At 46.8% G+C, this 16,937-nt stretch overlaps 1 protein-coding gene across 4 annotated transcripts in view; it reads left to right on the forward strand.

Annotated features, from left to right (window-relative positions):
- RNF144A (ring finger protein 144A) overlaps positions 1-16,937 on the forward strand; it is a 162,925-nt gene that overhangs the window by 116,659 nt on the left and 29,329 nt on the right. For 3 of the 4 annotated variants that reach the window (XM_025354702.1, XM_025354704.1, XM_025354703.1), the window contains one exon: positions 692-5,296. The exons of the other annotated variant lie outside the window; for it this stretch is intronic. In XM_025354702.1, coding sequence (XP_025210487.1) covers positions 692-823 — 132 coding nt within the window. In that variant the 3' untranslated portion in view covers positions 824-5,296. Of the gene's footprint in view, positions 1-691; positions 5,297-16,937 lie in introns of those variants that run through there. 4 annotated transcript variants of the gene reach the window in all.

A 16,937-nucleotide genomic window follows, 5' to 3' on the forward strand; every position in this document is an offset into this window, starting at 1 on the left:
AATGGTTAGATGGATAGATGGGTGGATGGATGGGTGGATGGGTGGATAGGTGGATGAATAAATAGATGGGTATATGAGTAGGTGGATGGGTGAATGGATGGATGGATGGGAGATGGATGGAAGGATAGATGGATGGGAATGGATGGATAGATGGATAATGGTTAGATGGATAGATGGGTAGATGATGGGTAGGTATTGATGGGTGGGTGGATGGTTGGATGGATGAATAGTTGGATGGGTGGATGAGTAGATGGATGGGTAGGTGGATGGATGGATAGAGAGATGGATGATGGTTAATTGATGAATGGGTAGATGATGGCTAGATGGGTAGATGGATGGATGGATAGATGGATGGATGGGTAGATGGATGGATGGATAGATGGATGGGAGTGGATGGATAGATGGAAAATGGTTAGATGGATAGATGGGTGGATGATGTCTCGGTATTGATGCGTGGGTGGATGGTTGGATGGATGAGTAGATGGATGGGTGGATGAGTAGATGGATGGGTAGGTGGATGAATAGATAGAGAGATGGATGATGGTTAATGGATGAATGGGTAGATGATGGCTAGATGGGTAGATGGATGGATGGATAGATGGATAGGTAGGTGGTTGTGTGGTTTACACGTTAGCTCTGGAACCTCCAGGCCAGCCCTCCTTACCTCTACCCCTTTGTTTCCTTCTTCCAGGTCGTGGGCATTTTTGCTGGATTTGGGCTCCTGCTCTTGGTGGCCTCGCCTTTCCTGCTCCTGGCCACTCCCTTTGTACTTTGCTGCAAGTGCAAGTGCAGTAAAGGTGATGACGACCCGTTACCCACCTAGAGGAAGCACGATGCTGGAACAAATCCCTGCCTCCGGGAAGCGTGGCTCTCCCCCAACCCTCCCCACCGTCCCCCTCTCACTAAACATCTTTCTTGCCTTATGTGCCCCATTGAGCTTCACAGTGTCAGGCTGGACGCCGTGATTTCAGGGACCTATGTCACAACGTTCGCTGAGGCCCCAGGTGTGGTCACCTAGGTGTGGGGAGGGGGAGGCAGGTGTGGGTAGGGCACATCCCCACGGATCAATCTCTGCAGATGACAGGGAGGCGCACCAGGCAGCTTTCTCTCTGTGGTAGATTAGGCATGTCTGGGGATGGCCTAAGAGACTTTCTCCTCCTTGGCTTCTAGATGGCTCCATGTTGCTGGAGAAGTCTTTTAAGGATTGTGACTCTCTTCAGACAGAATCTGATTATTCCAGCTTGAGAAAAGCACTCTGTTTATGACAACTGTTTTTATTACTAATGGCATTTAGTAAAATCCTTTTTAGAAGGTATTTTTTTTCCAACTGAGTAGTGAAAATCAACAAGGTGCATATAAACCATCCTATGCCTTTCTTGAAATGTGCATTTTAAGAAGTTATAGTTAAAACGACTTTTCAGGAGATTTAGAAAGCCTTATGCACTCTTTGTGTTTTTCTTGAAACTTGCTGTAATAACTTTTTGAACGCTGTAAGCTATGTACTGTTATCAATGTGGTTCCTATATTGTTGCATTTCCTTGATAATATTGACATGTTTAGAGGAACATCTCATCTCCATTAGATTTGCCTTTTGTTGTTTTCTCTCTTTGGTGATTCAGCTCAGCTCAAGGGTCTCATCCCTTCTCTCCCAGGTAGCAGAAAACGCCTTTTATTGTATTCAGTCCAACCGCTTTGCTCGGAAATGGCTCTCCTCCAAATTGTTGCTGTCTGGCCTGTGGCCTAAGTCTTCAGGTAGACAGTGAGAAGAAAGCAGCCTTATTGATCCGCAGAGGTAGGGCCTCTTGGCAGAGGCTGGAGAACTCTGGGGGCTAAGGAAGAGCCTGCCAGATCTTCACGTTTTTAAAATGCTCTAGTCATTTTGAGAAATCATATATCTTACACGGTTCCAAGTCCTGTTGCTAACCGTTTTGCTCTTGTTGGGGAAAAGAACCTCCCATTTCACTTAGTTTTACTGTGGGGATTTTACCACTTGATCTTTCACAGGGCTGTCTGTGACCGTTTCCATGGCAGCAGGATGCAGGGATTAATAAGGAGAAGAAGTTATACATTACTCCACCATTACTCCAAGTTATACATTTCACACACATGACTCCACCGGCTGACTTTGAAAAGTGGAGAAAGTGTATTCTTTAAAGAGAATTTACTTCTAAAAGCCACAGGTGCTTTTACAAAGCAAACTGCATTGAACTGAAAACTTCTAAAACTAACAGGCAAATATTATAGATATATTACAGTGGGATTTAAAAAATCTTGTTAAACATTCTATAAAGAAGTAAAACAAAAACAAAATCCTTTGATCTCAGTTATTTGCTCATCACAAGCACATTTTAAAAATGCTGCTTTGTGTGTGTTTGACTTCTGCATCTGAGTATCAGTCTCAGGTCCTAGTTTACCTTCCCTGGTTGGAGATTTATTTCTTATTTCCTAACAATGAATTCGCTAGAAGAAACAGCATCACATCACTCTTCACCTCTCATGTTGATTTTCCTTATGACACTGAAGCCATTTAGAAAATCCCTCTGTGTCAAAATTACATTCAAAACGCTCTCCTTGTAATTGCGATTTATAAGTTTAGTAACTCAATAAGAACATGCCTGTGACTCCCTTTCTGGATGAACCTGGGCTGTGGCTCTCTGTAGTTTGTGGTGCTGTGATGGTGTCTACTGGTAGAATAGCTTTTCTGGAGGTGGGTGGCAACTCCATGCAGGAGTCATTGGCTGGGCTTGAGCCCTCAGCCTGTGATATGTGGATGCAGCTGTCCAGTCACTGCCCTTTAAACTGCCCAGCACACATGGGAGGCCTGTGGCCCAGTGTCCACCATATGCTTGTCCTTCTTGCCTGAAATTGCTGCTGCCCATCGCATGAGCCCACACAGTAGCACCCCCATCCTTGGGATGAGAGTCAGAGCCTTTGGAAACTCTGCATCCCCAGGGCTAGAGCGCAGATGACCTTATTTCTAGAGGGACAGGCTGTTCTCTTGGAGGAGTCTCTGGCCCAGTCATGCACATCTGTAGCCCAGCCATCCTCGTGCCTTCACCTCTGATGTGTTTCACAAGCATGTAGTTCAACCCAGATGGGACCACAGAGATTCTGGGGCCGGCCAGGGGTGGCCACATTAGCACCTACTGGTTCTGACTTTTTGTATGAAGCAGACCTCAGTTTGCTCATTTTGATCTAGTGACAAAATTAAAATTGTCCATTTCCTATATAGATACCAGCAAGACCACTCTGAGATACATGAACTCGCATTTCCTTCTGTTTTAGTAAGGAATGCCAGACTCATCTTTGCTGGGAATACAGTATTAACCCTGCTTGATGTAAAATGTAAATAGCACACGGGCAGATGGCCCTGGGTGTGGACTTTGGTCTTGCCATCACCCCCCAGTAACACCTGGGGAGTTCTGCGTTGAGTGGATGGACTTATTCCTATGAAGCGGCATAATTTGTCTCAATTGAAAAGTGGCATTCACTCTTACAGACGGTGTTCACTGCAAAGCCCTGGAAGCACATGGCATGTGTTCACTAAGAGGCCTTGAATCCTGGGGAGTAAGGGGCGAAGGCCCTTAGACAACCACGGCTGCTGTACTGCCGCCCAGGTGGGGTGGCCAGTGAGGACTGGCCATAGCCCAGTGAACCTGTGGCTTGTCTGAGGCCCTTGAGTTACTGACCACATTTGGAGCTTTTGCTGGACATGCCTGATCTCTTGGTCTGGCTCTGCTGTGTAGTCCATAGCCCAGCCAGATGAGTTTGCACCCTCACAGGAGGCCAGCACCTTGCAAAGATGCAGTCACCGTAGATATCCACATAGCAGAGACTGATTAGGATCTGAGATGAAGCACTGGATTGCAGGAATAACTGTCCAAATTAGTTCTTCCTCCTCAACTCACAGGAGCAGCTGTGGACAGAGGAACCAACATCTGCCACCTCTGGCCTTTTCTTTCTTTCTTTCTTTCCTTTCCTTTTTTTTTTTTTTTTAGATGGAGTTTTGCTCTTATCCCCCAGGCTGGAGTACAATGGCACGGTCTCGGCTCACTGCAACCTCCGCCTCCCAGGTTCAAGCGATTCTGCCTCAGCCTCCCGAGTAGATGGGATTACAGGTGCCCGCCACCTCACCCAGCTAATTTTTGTATTTTCAGTAAAGACGTTGTTTCACCATGTTGGCCAGGCTAGTCTCAAACTCCTGACCTCAAGTGATCCGCCCACCTCGGCCTCCCAAAGTGCTGAGATTACAGACCTGAGCCACCGCACCTGGCCTATTTTCTTAAAGGGGAACAAATGATCTTGACGACATATTATTCCATAAAACCAGTTTAGGACGCATGCCAGTTCCTGATTATAAACACAGGGCCCATGGAAGGGACTATCAGAGGTGCAAAAATTACTTCAAGATGAGTTTGTTGTTTTCGTTTAATATTGCAGAAGTTAGAAGTCATTTTACAAATTTAGAAGAGAAAATTTTTTCTTGGTAGTGTTTAAAACTTAGGGGATTGAAAGGATCCAGGATGGGCTTTGTGTGTGTGTCTCCGAGTCTCATTTATTAGTGAGCACACCTGTGTATATATATAATTCACAAGGAGATCATCAAGGGAAAACATTTTGCATGTGTAAAGCTTCATGAAGTTCTCTTTAAAAAATACCAAAGCTTGTTTATTTCTGATAATTAACCTAAGCCCTTATGAAAATAAACAAAATGAAGGGATTATGACCGGCATTACCAAAAACAGCAAAAGGAACAAAGGGGCCTGCATTAAAATCTATTTGCTAATGCTTCACAACTAGGAGAGCATGCCGTCTTGATGTTTAAAAAACCCAGGGTCTTCGCCCTTCCTTTGATTTGTGCAATTCTGTCTTCCACAATTCCGGAGCCTTCAGTGAGGGGTAGCTACATGCCCCATGCCTGCCCTTTCTTTCCTTCCTTGCTCACTTTACTATGGGTGTATTTTAATCTTGTGTAAAATATGCATGAATGAGTCATGCACATGTATACGTTATGTATTTGACAAGTGGTGGTAAAACAAAATCAAAACAGATTTGGTTTGTGTTTTTGAAATGTCAGTTCATTTTGTGCCACTAACACTGTGATGTATAAAAGAGCTGTTTGAATGCCTTTTAATGTTGTGTTTTGTACTCTGGAATTATATGGAAAAAGTTTGATTTGTAATTTCAATACATATTTTAAATGTATTGTGTCTTACGTAGTTTGTCCCCCCGTCCCCCTTTAGCAGGGATTCCTTTTTAAAGCTATTTTGGCTGGAATACAGGTGATTTTTGTAAACCCCGCGTGGCTCCGTCTTTTGTAGATGCTTATTTGACTACTGGCCTGAAGATGGAAAAATATTCTATCTTCAATCTTCAATATTTAACCTATTGAAGATTGAAAATATTCAATATGGGAACTGGGGGTGGAGGGAGAAAGGGTGAGGCAGGGGAGGGATCTTCTCTCCCTGGGAAAACAGCTCTTGTATTCTGAGATTTTCTGTTTTAGGAATGTTCTCAACTCTTGGATGCCAAAATCACTTGGTTTATTGGGTGAATCAACCCGTCCAGCCATTCTTGGCTCCCTCTTGTGGTGCTAAACCGGTACTGCAGCATCAGGAGCCTCTCATCCCCACTTAGGGCGCTCTGCCTCCGTCCACAGAGACAAGTGCCTTACAGACCTGTCACTTTCTATGGGATGCATCATGAAAATCAGGAGGCATCCATTTCCTGCTCGGGGGAAAAAGTAGAATAAATATGGATCCTTCTCATTTCGTTGGAGAAATAATAAGCTGAAGATGTGGTGGTTCACCTTGATTTTCATTCCTCTCCCTCCAGCTTGTAGGAGAATCTATACCTCGTGCATTCATATGCTAAAGACTGGGATAGGCAGTTGGTTCCTTGTTCTGTGTTTAAATTTTAAATCCATTCCTTGTATCTACAGGCACACATTAAGGGAGTGGATTTTGTTAACTGGTCATTCATAGTGGGCACTGAAGACTCAATATATTTGCCCTCAAGGAGCTCTTAGTCTCCAGAGGCTGACAGAGAAGTCAATCAATTATCATAAGAAGGTGTAATAAATTCAGTGGTAGATGCATGCTCAGCAGGCTGTGGACACACACAGCGCAGCCCTTCAGCCAGGCCTGAAGGTCAGGGAAAGCTGTCCAGAGGACGCCGTGTATGAGCTCAGTCTTGCAGACAAGTAGGAACTAGCCAAGCAGAACTGAGAAGTGTGTTCAAAGGAAGGGCCCAGTTCAACAAGCGCACAGAGTTTGGTCCGACTGGCACGTCGGGGTTGGAGAGTTACTCAAATGTTTGACCTGTTCGGGGCATAGTGTGTGGAACTGAAGAACCGGACCTTCATTGTAAAAGCTGTACGGTAGGAGTGAGTTGGGGTCTAGGGCTGCTCGCACAAAGGACCACACACTGGGGGTTACAACAGAGCTTTACTGTCTCCCAGGTCTGGAGGTTGGAAACTGAAGGTTCAGGTATCTACAGGGCTGGATTCTCCTGAGAGCGGTAAGGAGGATGCCTGTGTCGCTCTGCAACCTCCTGGTACTGCTGGCAGTCCTGGCTGTTCGTTGGCTGGTAGATGCACCCCCAGTCTCTGCCTACAGGTTCCCACAGCGTTCTCCCTGTGTGCACGCCTGTGGGCACGGCTCCTTCATCTAAGGGCAAGGTCATACTGGATTAGAGCCTACCCTGATGACCTCATCTTCACGCGATCATCTGCAAAGACCCTATTTACAGATAAGGTCATAGTCACAGGTTCCGGGGGTTAGAACTTCAACATTTTTTGTGGGAAACACAACTCACTTCCATAGGCGGGGGCACGGACTCTGCCTGGGCCGTCTGGCCCCAGGGAGGTCAACCAGAGAAGGTGGACGGGCACAGCAGGTGGCGGGGCTCCGTTGCTGGTGGTGCTGCCTCCGGGTGCGGTCCAGAAGCAGTCCTTCCCTACGCTGGGTTGCACATCAGTTCTTCCAGCGGACCTGGGATGTAGGAATTGCCCCCCAGAAAACACTGCCAAAAAACAATGACTTTTAAGCAAAATAAATCCATATTTGTCTGTCTCCATAGGTACATACATTTGTTTCTAAAAATCGAGAAAGAAATTTGCCAGCAAAGCGTCTTATCAACGTTAAAGAAAGACTCTTAGAGGAACCCAAATTACGGGGCGTAGAGGGTGGGAATGGCACTGACTTCGATAGCGTGTGCTTGTCTGGAAGGTTATTCTAAACTTGACCTTGTTTGCAGGAGGCACATGAGAGAATATAACGGCTCATGTGGCTCGACCACAAGACAGTGTCCACTACTCAGCTCAGCTCATCTCTGTCTGTACCAGTGAGCAACTCAGCCATTTATAAACAGCAATTGCTGCCCACGACCTGGTGTTTGTTACTCGCTCTTCTGTAGCTAAAGTCACCCAGGATTTGCATTTTTGGATGAAGCCAACGTCGAATGGGGCACAGAGCAACAGGATGAAGAGAGCTGCCGTGGCTGCTATACCAGGGAAGGCTGGAGCCACATCGCAGGGGGGTGACTCCCCGTACATGTGACTCAGGCTGGGAGCACCTGTTTCCTGTTTGAACACTGGGATAAAAAGTCCCACACAGGATTTTTCTGAGCATAAATGAGGAAATACCAATTAAAACATAGAGTACATTTTGGTGACATATTAAGTTGCTCATGCGGTTCCACTGTGAATGTGGATGAGGCTCCCAACAAGGATACCCACTCAGCACTCCTGCTTCAAGCACAGAAGGACCCTCTTCCCTCCTGTTTTCCTTGTAGGACCTGAGAAATGAACAGCTCACGTCATGGCTCATGCTACCCAGGGGTGCAAGGAAGCGGTTGTGCCGCAGCCTGTGGTTAATGCAAAGAAAAATGGAGTCAATATTTTCATATTGGAAAATCCGAATTTGCAGTATCAAAAGTCATTCACTTGTTCTTGTGGGTAACTGGGTCTTTTTAAAATATATTTTTATTTATTCTTATTTTCTCTCACCAACTTACAAAATTCATTCAGAATGTGAATACATGTGATGTGTTTTTTACTGCATAAGAAAGATCCAAAAAGGGGTAGTCTTTTCTCACTCCTCAGAATTTCTCAGCTTATCACAACTTTTATGAAAAGCCCAAAATGCAAAAGGGATTACTTTTCAAACGCTTCTGACGGTTGGACTCCATGTTCATTTTATCTAGGGATTTAGGGAATTCACATTGTAAACAGGTTTTCACATATGCCTCCTCAGCCCCTGCTGTTATTGGACACATAGTAGTGACTTACTGAATGCTTGTCAGGTAAAGGAATTGAACTTCTGCTGCCGGGGTGTGTGTGTGCAAGAGTCTGTGTGAAGTACATGTGTGAGTGTGTTTATGTGTCTGTGCATGTGACTGTGTGTATGAATGTGTGTATTTGTAGTTTGGGGAGCATATTAGTCCGTTTTCATGCTGCTCATTAAGACATCTGAGACTGGGAAGAAAAAGAGGCTTAATTGGACTTACAGTTCCATGTGGTGGGGGAGGCCTCAGAGTCATGGTGGGAGGTGAAAGGCACTTCTTATATGGCAGTGGCAAGAGAAAAATGAGGAAGAAGCAAAAGCAGAAAGCCCTGATAAAACCATCAGCTCTCGTGAGACTTACTCACTATCACAAGAATAGCGTGGGAAAGACCGGCCCCAATGATTCAATTACCTTCCCTTGGTTCCCTCTCACAACATATGAGAAGAGATCTACAATTCAAGTTGAGATTTGGGTGGGGACACAGCCAAACCAGTCACTTGGGATGGTTCAGCTACAAAAAAGCCTTAACACTTGAACTGGAAGTGTAGACAGTCTAGAAGCAAAAGCCTCAGCTGTAGTTGGAAGAAATCCCTATTTTGAATTGAGAACCTCTTCTGAGCCAGGCACTTGCTCACTGCTTTCCATGGGTTGTGTTTCATGCTCACAAAGCTGCGAGTCTTATCTTCATATCACTGGGGCTTGGAGAGGCCCATTTGCCTCAAGTGACACCAAGGATAAGTGGCGGGTGAAGCTGGGAACCCAAGTCTGCCCTACAGGGACCCAGTGTTCATCCCACCACACATGGCTCCCCTGGGCCTCTTCCCTTCCCAGTTTATCCTGACTGGCATGCAGAGACTCTCTCAGCCATGCCGAGTGGTTTCCTTTCTGTTCCTGGGATGGTTTAAATCCTGCATCTGAAGATCGCATCCCAGGAGAAAATCCCAGTCCTGTCTATTTTCAAGCCAGCAAGATGAATGAGAAAAATGAGCTCAGGAAATCCTGAGGGGGAAATTGTTGCTCTCAGGCACACTCATACGATCTCAGATGATTTCAGAGACTACAGACAAAACATGGCTCATCTCCACCTTCAGATAATCTCCCACCTGATGCTGGACAAACACTGCACTTCCTGGATCAACATTTTGTTCCCAGGAGAAACTAACTATCAAAACCACCCTGGGACGTAAACTATTATTGTCACAATTCTTCACTTTATAGGCAATAAAATTAAGGCTCAGAATCATTAAGAGTCCTGCCCTATAACAAACAATGAGCAGACTATGGGGCCTGGCCCAACCCCACAGCCCATAGGAACACACCCAGGCAGAGTTCAGTAAGACACCCAAAGCCACGTGAAGGGCAAGGATGGGCCAACAGTGCCCAGAGGAGACTCCCTGCAGAAAGGGTGTTAGAGAGGCTGCAGTAGAGGCCACCTTGCTTGGAATTAGGGGGTGACCACAGCACGGGGACCGTTCTAAGCTATGTTTCCATGGCAGCAAAGTACTTCATAGGAAACGATCACCATGGAAATTAACATTTCCACAATCTGAAATAGAATTAATCCAAGAGCTAAACTGACACTGAAAACTGCAGAGGTAAGTGCTGGTGAAGTCTACTCAACCTTCTGGAAGAGATTCGCTTTCACCTAAAGCCAAGTATGAATGCATAGGCAGCAGCTAAAACACAGCTGTCTTGGGTGCCATAGGCTCTTCATTGGATACCTACTCTGCAGAAACCCATGGCAACTGAGAATGATAGAGATGCAAAGCCTCCTAGAACCTCTTCTCCCTGGGGCTCAGGGTGTGGTGAGAGTGTACACACTACAGTGTAGACAATTACACTCCTATGAGAGGGTTTGTGGGGCCCTATAGGATCACAGAGGAGGAATGAATGGCTGCACCTGGAGGGAAGGCAGGGCCTGGGGAGGCTCCCTGTGCAAAGTGAACCCTCTGAATTGAGTGTTGAAGGCTGAATAGTTTTCAGCAGGGCTGTTGGGGGAGGGGCTGGCCTTCCAGGCAGAGGAGGGCAAGGGATATGAAAGTACCGCATTTTCAGAAACACTGTGCATAGTGGCTGAGCACAGTCAGTGCTCAACAAATGTTGCTTCAATGAGCAAATGATGCTTCCAAAATAACTAAGTCCAGGAATGAGGTGAAACTGGCTGTATATACATTATTGATCAATGGTAAGGGCAATGGATGAGAAATGGCTGATTCGGTAACATCATTCACACTCAGGAGAGAAAACTCTGGAGATTCTGTTTGCTGATTCCTCCTGGCACACAAAGTCCTGAAAAATGAGTCTCTTGGAATCCACACAGGATGAAGAGGACAAAAATTCAACTGTGCTCAGTGGTTTGAGTTTTCAAAGACACAAAAATGAGGTTTTTTAGGAGATGCAGATGATGAAGAGGGACCGAGGAAAGAAAGTTCCAACAAACTGAGCTTCTGTCTTGCAAATACAAGCAAATGCACCTGTGCATTGTCCACAATACACAATCCAATATGTGTATTGTGGGAAGCTCAGATGGCAAGGCTAACACAGGGTTAGGAGGGAAAGCAGTCCAAATGCAATGGCTTTTGGAAATGCCAGGGGCAGGATGTGTGATGGAAGTCATAAGAAAAAGCACCATCTCCCTGGCTTTTTCAGTTGAAAATGCATTCAATACCTCGTCTTCTCATTTGGTTGCACGTTGGAAACTGGACATGACTTTGAAGGAAGAACAGTTTGCCTTTCCTGGGAGATGAATTCACCAGTGAGTAGGACCTGGTTCCCTGTCCTCAGTTCGGGTCCTGATATGGTTTGGCTGTGTCCCCACCCAAATCTCACCTTGAATTATAACAATCCCCACATGTCAAGGGTGGCGCCAGGTGGAGATAATTGAATCATGATGACGGTTCCCCATATTTTTCTTGTGGTAGTGAGTAAGTCTCAAGAGATCTTATGGGTTTATAAATGGGAGTTCCCCTACACAAGCTGTCTTGCCTGCTGCCAAGTAAGACATGACTTTGCTCATCCTTCACCTTCTGCCGTGATTGTGGGCCCTTCCCCAGCCGTGTGGAACTGTGAGTCACTTAAACCTTTTTTCTTTATAAATGCCTCTGCCTTGGGTATGTCTTTATTAGCAGAGTGAGAATGTTGGAACTGAACTGTCGATTCCCTCCCGGGCAGGGGTCGCCGCGAAGGATCACCGACACGAGATTCACAGCAGAGAGTTATTTATTACTAGCGCGCTAGGGTCCCAAGCTCTAAGTTGGCCCTGGGACCCCGACTGCTTGTTACAGGCTGTTTATATAGGCAAACACAAGTTCAAACACAGCTTATGGCGTGAAATTCAAACAAAGCTTAAGGCGCACAATGATTGGCGCCTGAGCAAGGTGTCTTGTTCTAATTGGTTAGAGCAGGACCTTAAGAGGTTCTTTCCTGGAGTTGTTGATTCCGGGAACTTCGAGGCAGGGTGGGACCCCCGGAATTGGCAGGGTGGGACCCTATCAGGGTGGGACCTTATCGAGGCAGGGTGGGACCCTATCCAGGGCCACCTGGTGTTAATTTTTTTTAAGTTTTATGAGGCCTAGTTTCATTCCCTCCTCTTTTTGTGTCAGAGGCTCAATCTTGAGCCTCTTCTTCAGTCCTGAGGGTCTGGTATTGTTGGGTCAGAACCATAGCATGTATTATGTTTAATCTATTTTTAATAAGGGCGAGTAAACGGTTAAGTATGCATGGCCCGAAAGTCAAGATGAGCGTGAGCAGGATGAGGGGTCCTAAGATGGTGGAGATTAGGGTGCTAAACCAAGGGGATCGGTTGTACCAACTTTCAAACCAACTCTGCTGAGACTCTCTCTCTCTTTTTCTTTTGTCCAATCTTTCTCTTAGTTTTGCCATAGAATCCTTAACTACTCCTGAATGATCTGCATAAAAACAACATTGCTCTTTGAGGGCTGCACAGAGCCCGCCCTCTTTCAGAAAGACAATTTCTAGTCCTCGTCGGTTTTGTAACACAACTTCAGACAGAGAAGTCAAGGACTCTTCAAGTTTTGTGATAGATTGTTCTATGGCTCTAAGGTCTTCATCTATGGCTACTCTAAGTTGTTGCAGATGATAGTTACCATGCACTAGGGCTGCTGTCCCGGTCCCAACTCCAGCCGCTACCCCAATTCCTAACATGACGGCGAGGGTGAGGGAGATAGGTTCTCTCTTTGGTCTAGTATGAGTTTTTTGCTCATACCGGAGATCAAAGGAGTCTCCAGAGTGATAGTATACTTGGGGAACAACTTGTACCAACATGCAATAGTGGGTGCCGCTGCTAAAAACGGCTGTGGATACACAGGGGGTGAGCCCAGTGTTGCAAGCCCACCAGTCCGTCTCGGAGGGGACCAAATAGTGATTGGAGCTGGGTACTGTCAAGGTTACATTACAAAGATGCTGATGACTAGGGGGTACTTGGCCTATGCAGGTTCCTGACCCAGAAACTTCAGCCAGGGTTAGTTTTCTTTGTTGTTCCCACGCGCATCCAGTAGGATTGGCAGAGTTAGTGAAATTATTAGTGGAGGCAATGCCTTCATAGTAAGGGGGGCCTGTTGCCAGACATAGCCAGCAAGAGGAGGTAAATTCTGGCTTTGTCTGGTTTAAAGCAAAATAGGAGCCCTTTATGAGATTTAGGAGCCTGTCACCTATTCCCAGGTCAAGGGGCCCGCGGGTGACGTTTTGGGTTGAGGGTGTGTATTTAGAGGAGGTGGAGATTAAGGGCGGGGAAGTGCTTTGAGGAGCTTTTAGTTGGGGCTTCTCCGATATGGGAACCGGGGGCTTCCCAGCTTCTAATAAAACCTGGTTTGGCCCTACTGCAACAGGGGCAGTGTCCGGATTGACCAATAGTCTGATTTGGAGGGGAATTTTACGCGGGTTGTGCTGGTATAAATAGAGGCCCCATATTAACCCTGTTGTTATCCATCTGTTATCAGATTTTGCTGCATCTTCAAACTTGATGCGGACCAGGTTGCAATTTTTCGAATATCGGGTTGTGGTACAGGGCTGGACAAAGGACGTGGTTATATACCAAGGTTTTGTGGCCCATTTCCACTCTCCATCATGAGTAGTCACACAGGACCAGCTTTTGCAATACAAGTGAGTCAGATCTCCACAAGTTTTTTTCATTTGTCCTGTCCTGAATCCGGGACAGGCATAAAACCCGTTCCGGCTGATGGACACCCTTCTAGCCTGTCCTTTCCATTCTTGTCCGTCCTGAGGAGTCCTTAATAGGACTTCTGTGGGACCAGTAAACCGGGGGCCTGTGTCTTTTATCTTTCCTGCTATTTTTTCTAGGTTGAAATAGGGGTCTGGAAACCAAGTCCCTATAGGAGCATTCTTGGAGGTCTCATTTAAGACCTCTTGATTATTAAAATTAATTATCTGCCAGGTCAGGCTAAATGGCCGGTGGGGGTTAGCGTCAAAAACTACACTAGAGACGGCGCAGGGAAGAAGGGCAAACAATAAGCAAGGAGTTAGATACGAGAGAGTCTTATCTTGAGCGGGCCCGCGGAGCGTCGGAGTTTCCATGTCTCAGGTGGTGTTGGTCCGGACGTCTCTGGAGCAGCCTTGGTGTGGGATGCGTGGATCCAAGTGGAGATTCTGTCAACCTTTATGGCTGTGGGTGTGGTCAGGAGAACAATGTAGGGTCCTTTCCACCGAGGCTCTAGTCCTTGAGAGCGGTGTCGCCTAACGTAGATGGAGTCTTCTACCTGGAAGGGGTGGCTGGTCTGTGGATGTCCTGGTCGGTACAGTTCTGCCAAGGGGGCCCAGATTTGGGCCTGTACTGCTTGGAGTCCTTTCAGCCGGGCCTGTAGATCAGTCTTAGGATCGGAGGGGGTGAAGGAGTCAAGTAAGGTTGACAAAGGGGGAGGTCCTCCGTAGAGGATTTCATATGGAGTGAGCCTAAAGCGGTTAGGCGTATTTCGGGCTCTTAATAGAGCTAGGGACAGGAGGCGTCTCCAATCTTTTAAGCCAGTCTCTAAGGTCAATTTAGTAAGGGTCTCTTTAATGGTTCTATTCATTCTTTCTACCTGTCCTGAGCTCTGGGGTCTATAGGCACAGTGCAATTTCCAATTAATCCCCAATATCTTGGCTAGCCCCTGACTTACCTGAGAAACGAAGGCCGGCCCGTTGTCTGACCCAATTACCTTGGGAAGTCCAAATCTAGGAAAGATTTCTTCCAAAATTTTCTTGGCTACTATGTGTGCCGTTTCTTGCCGGGTGGGGTAGGCTTCTACCCATCCTGAAAAGGTATCTACAAACACCAGTAAGTACTTATATCCAGCATAGTGAGGTTTTACTTCAGTGAAGTCTATTTCCCAATAGGCCCCTGGGCGGTTACCACGAGTTCATTTCCTTGCTGGCACTCGAGTAGCCCTAGCGTTTACCTGCTGACAGACCTTGCAGGCAGATGTTACTTGTTCTACAAGTGTACTTGCCCTTGGGATTAGAAAGTCAGTTTTTTCAATCAACAATTTTAGCTTCCGGTTACTCAAGTGCATCCAGGCATGCATCTGCTGGATCATTGCCAGGGCCTCTTTTTGGGGGAGGACTATCTTTCCTTCTTTTTCCCAGTTTTTTGTATCTTTGTTTTCTATAGCCCCTATGGCTCTTGCTTCTTCCTGATCTTCTGAAGTATAGGTATGTTCAATGGTTATGTGGCTGGTTTTGTCAGGTTCTGCAGCTAGGGTCAGTACTTCCGCCATGGCTGCCTGTTTGGCCACTTGGTCAGCCTGTCTGTTTCCTACTGCGACTGGATCCTGTCCTTTCTGGTGCCCGGGGCAGTGAATTATGGCCACTTCTTGAGGAAGAAAAAGGGCTTTTAATAAAGCAATTATTTCAGCTTTGTTCTTGATTTCCTTTCCTTCTGAGGTTAGGAGACCTCTTCTTTCATAGATACTTCCATGAGTATGAGCCGTTGCAAAGGCATATCGGCTATCAGTATAAATGTTAGCTTTCTTTCCCTTGGATAGCTCTAGGGCCTTAGTTAGTGCTATTAACTCAGCCTTCTGTGCAGACGTGCCAGGAGGCAGTGATTGTGCCCAAATAGTGTTGTGGCCATCCACTACTGTTGCTCCCGCCCTCCGGGTACCTGAGTCAAGATAACTGCTGCCGTCTGTGTACCAAGTGTGATCCGCGTCTGGGAGTTCTTGGTCTTTAAGGTCCTCCCGCGTTCCATGGGTCTCCGCCAATACCTGCCGACAGTCGTGTGGGCTTGATTGGTCCTCGGGTACCGGCAGCAGCGTAGCAGGGTTTAAGGTGACCGGAGGGCCAAACTGGACGCGGTCCGTGTCCAGTAGGAGGGCCTGGTAGTGGGTTAGGCGTGCGTTGGTTATTTACCGGTCCGGGGGCTGCCGCACTATGGCCTCTAGAGCATGTGGGGTAATAACAGTCAGTGGCTGCCCAAGGGTTAATTTAGCAGAGTCCTTGACCAGCATAGCGGTGGCTGCCATGATACGAAGACACGGGGGCCAGCTGGCCGCCACAGGGTCCAGCTTTTTAGACAGGTATGCTACCGGTCTTTTCCAAGGCCCCAATTTTTGGGTCAGGACTCCTTTGGCAATCCCTTGCCTCTCGTCTAGGAAGAGGGTAAAGGGCTTTGAAGTGTCCGGTAACCCAAGGGCTGGGGCAGACAAGAGTGCCTGTTTTAGTGTTTCAAAAGCCAATTGATGCTCTGCCCGCCAGGTGAAAGGGGTATTTTCCTTGGCCTGACATAGTTGTGCCTTTTTGGCGGATGCCCGGTATCCTTTTTCACCCAGTACCTGGAGTAGATGCCTGGTACCTTGCATACAGGTTTCCTTTGTAGGGGCAGCCAAGAGGAGGTCATCTACATACTGGAGTAGAATCACTTCTGGATTTTGGGTCCAGAAGTCGGTCAGGTCTCGATGAAGAGCCTCATCGAAGAGAGTTGGAGAGTTCTTGAATCCTTGGGGAAGCCGGGTCCAGGTCAATTGGCCCGAAATTCCTTTCTCAGGATCTTTCCACTCAAAGGCAGAGAGTTCTTGGCTTTGGGGGGCCAGAGGTAAACAGAAGAAAGCATCTTTTAAATCTAATACTGTATACCAGTTGTAGTCTGGTTTTAAGGTGCTGAGTAAGTTGTAGGGGTTGGGGACCGTGGGATGGATGTCCATGGTTCTTTGCAGTAGGCACACTGGTCTTTTTCCACTTTTGGCCGCCTTCGCTTCTCTCCCTCTCTCCCTGGTCTTTTCTCTTTTATTACTGCCGCCAGGATTTTTGTTAAATGCTCATCCCTCTTTCGATCCTTACGATCCTCTCGCTCCTCTTGTTCTTTCGCTAACCTGGCTTCCCTTTCCTCAGGGGTTTCTCTCTTATTATATACTTTTTCTGCCTCTTTAACCAATTCCTGTAATCCGTAGTTCTGGATCCTATCTAATCTTTGGAGTTTTCCCTTGATATCTGATGCAGCTTGGTCTATGAACGCCATGGCCACGGTAGCTTTATGCTCTAAGGTCTCTGGATTGAATGGGGTATACATTCGGAACCTTTCCAGAAGCCTTTCCATGAAGGCTGCCGGGCTTTCGTCCCTTTCCTGAGTTATGGTCCTTACCTTGGCCAAATTTGTGGCGCGCTTTCCTGCCCCTTTGAGACCTGCCAACAGAGCCTGG

This window comes from Theropithecus gelada, chromosome 13, assembly GCF_003255815.1.
Source record: "Theropithecus gelada isolate Dixy chromosome 13, Tgel_1.0, whole genome shotgun sequence".
In the NCBI taxonomy this organism is placed as follows: Eukaryota; Metazoa; Chordata; class Mammalia; order Primates; family Cercopithecidae; genus Theropithecus; species Theropithecus gelada.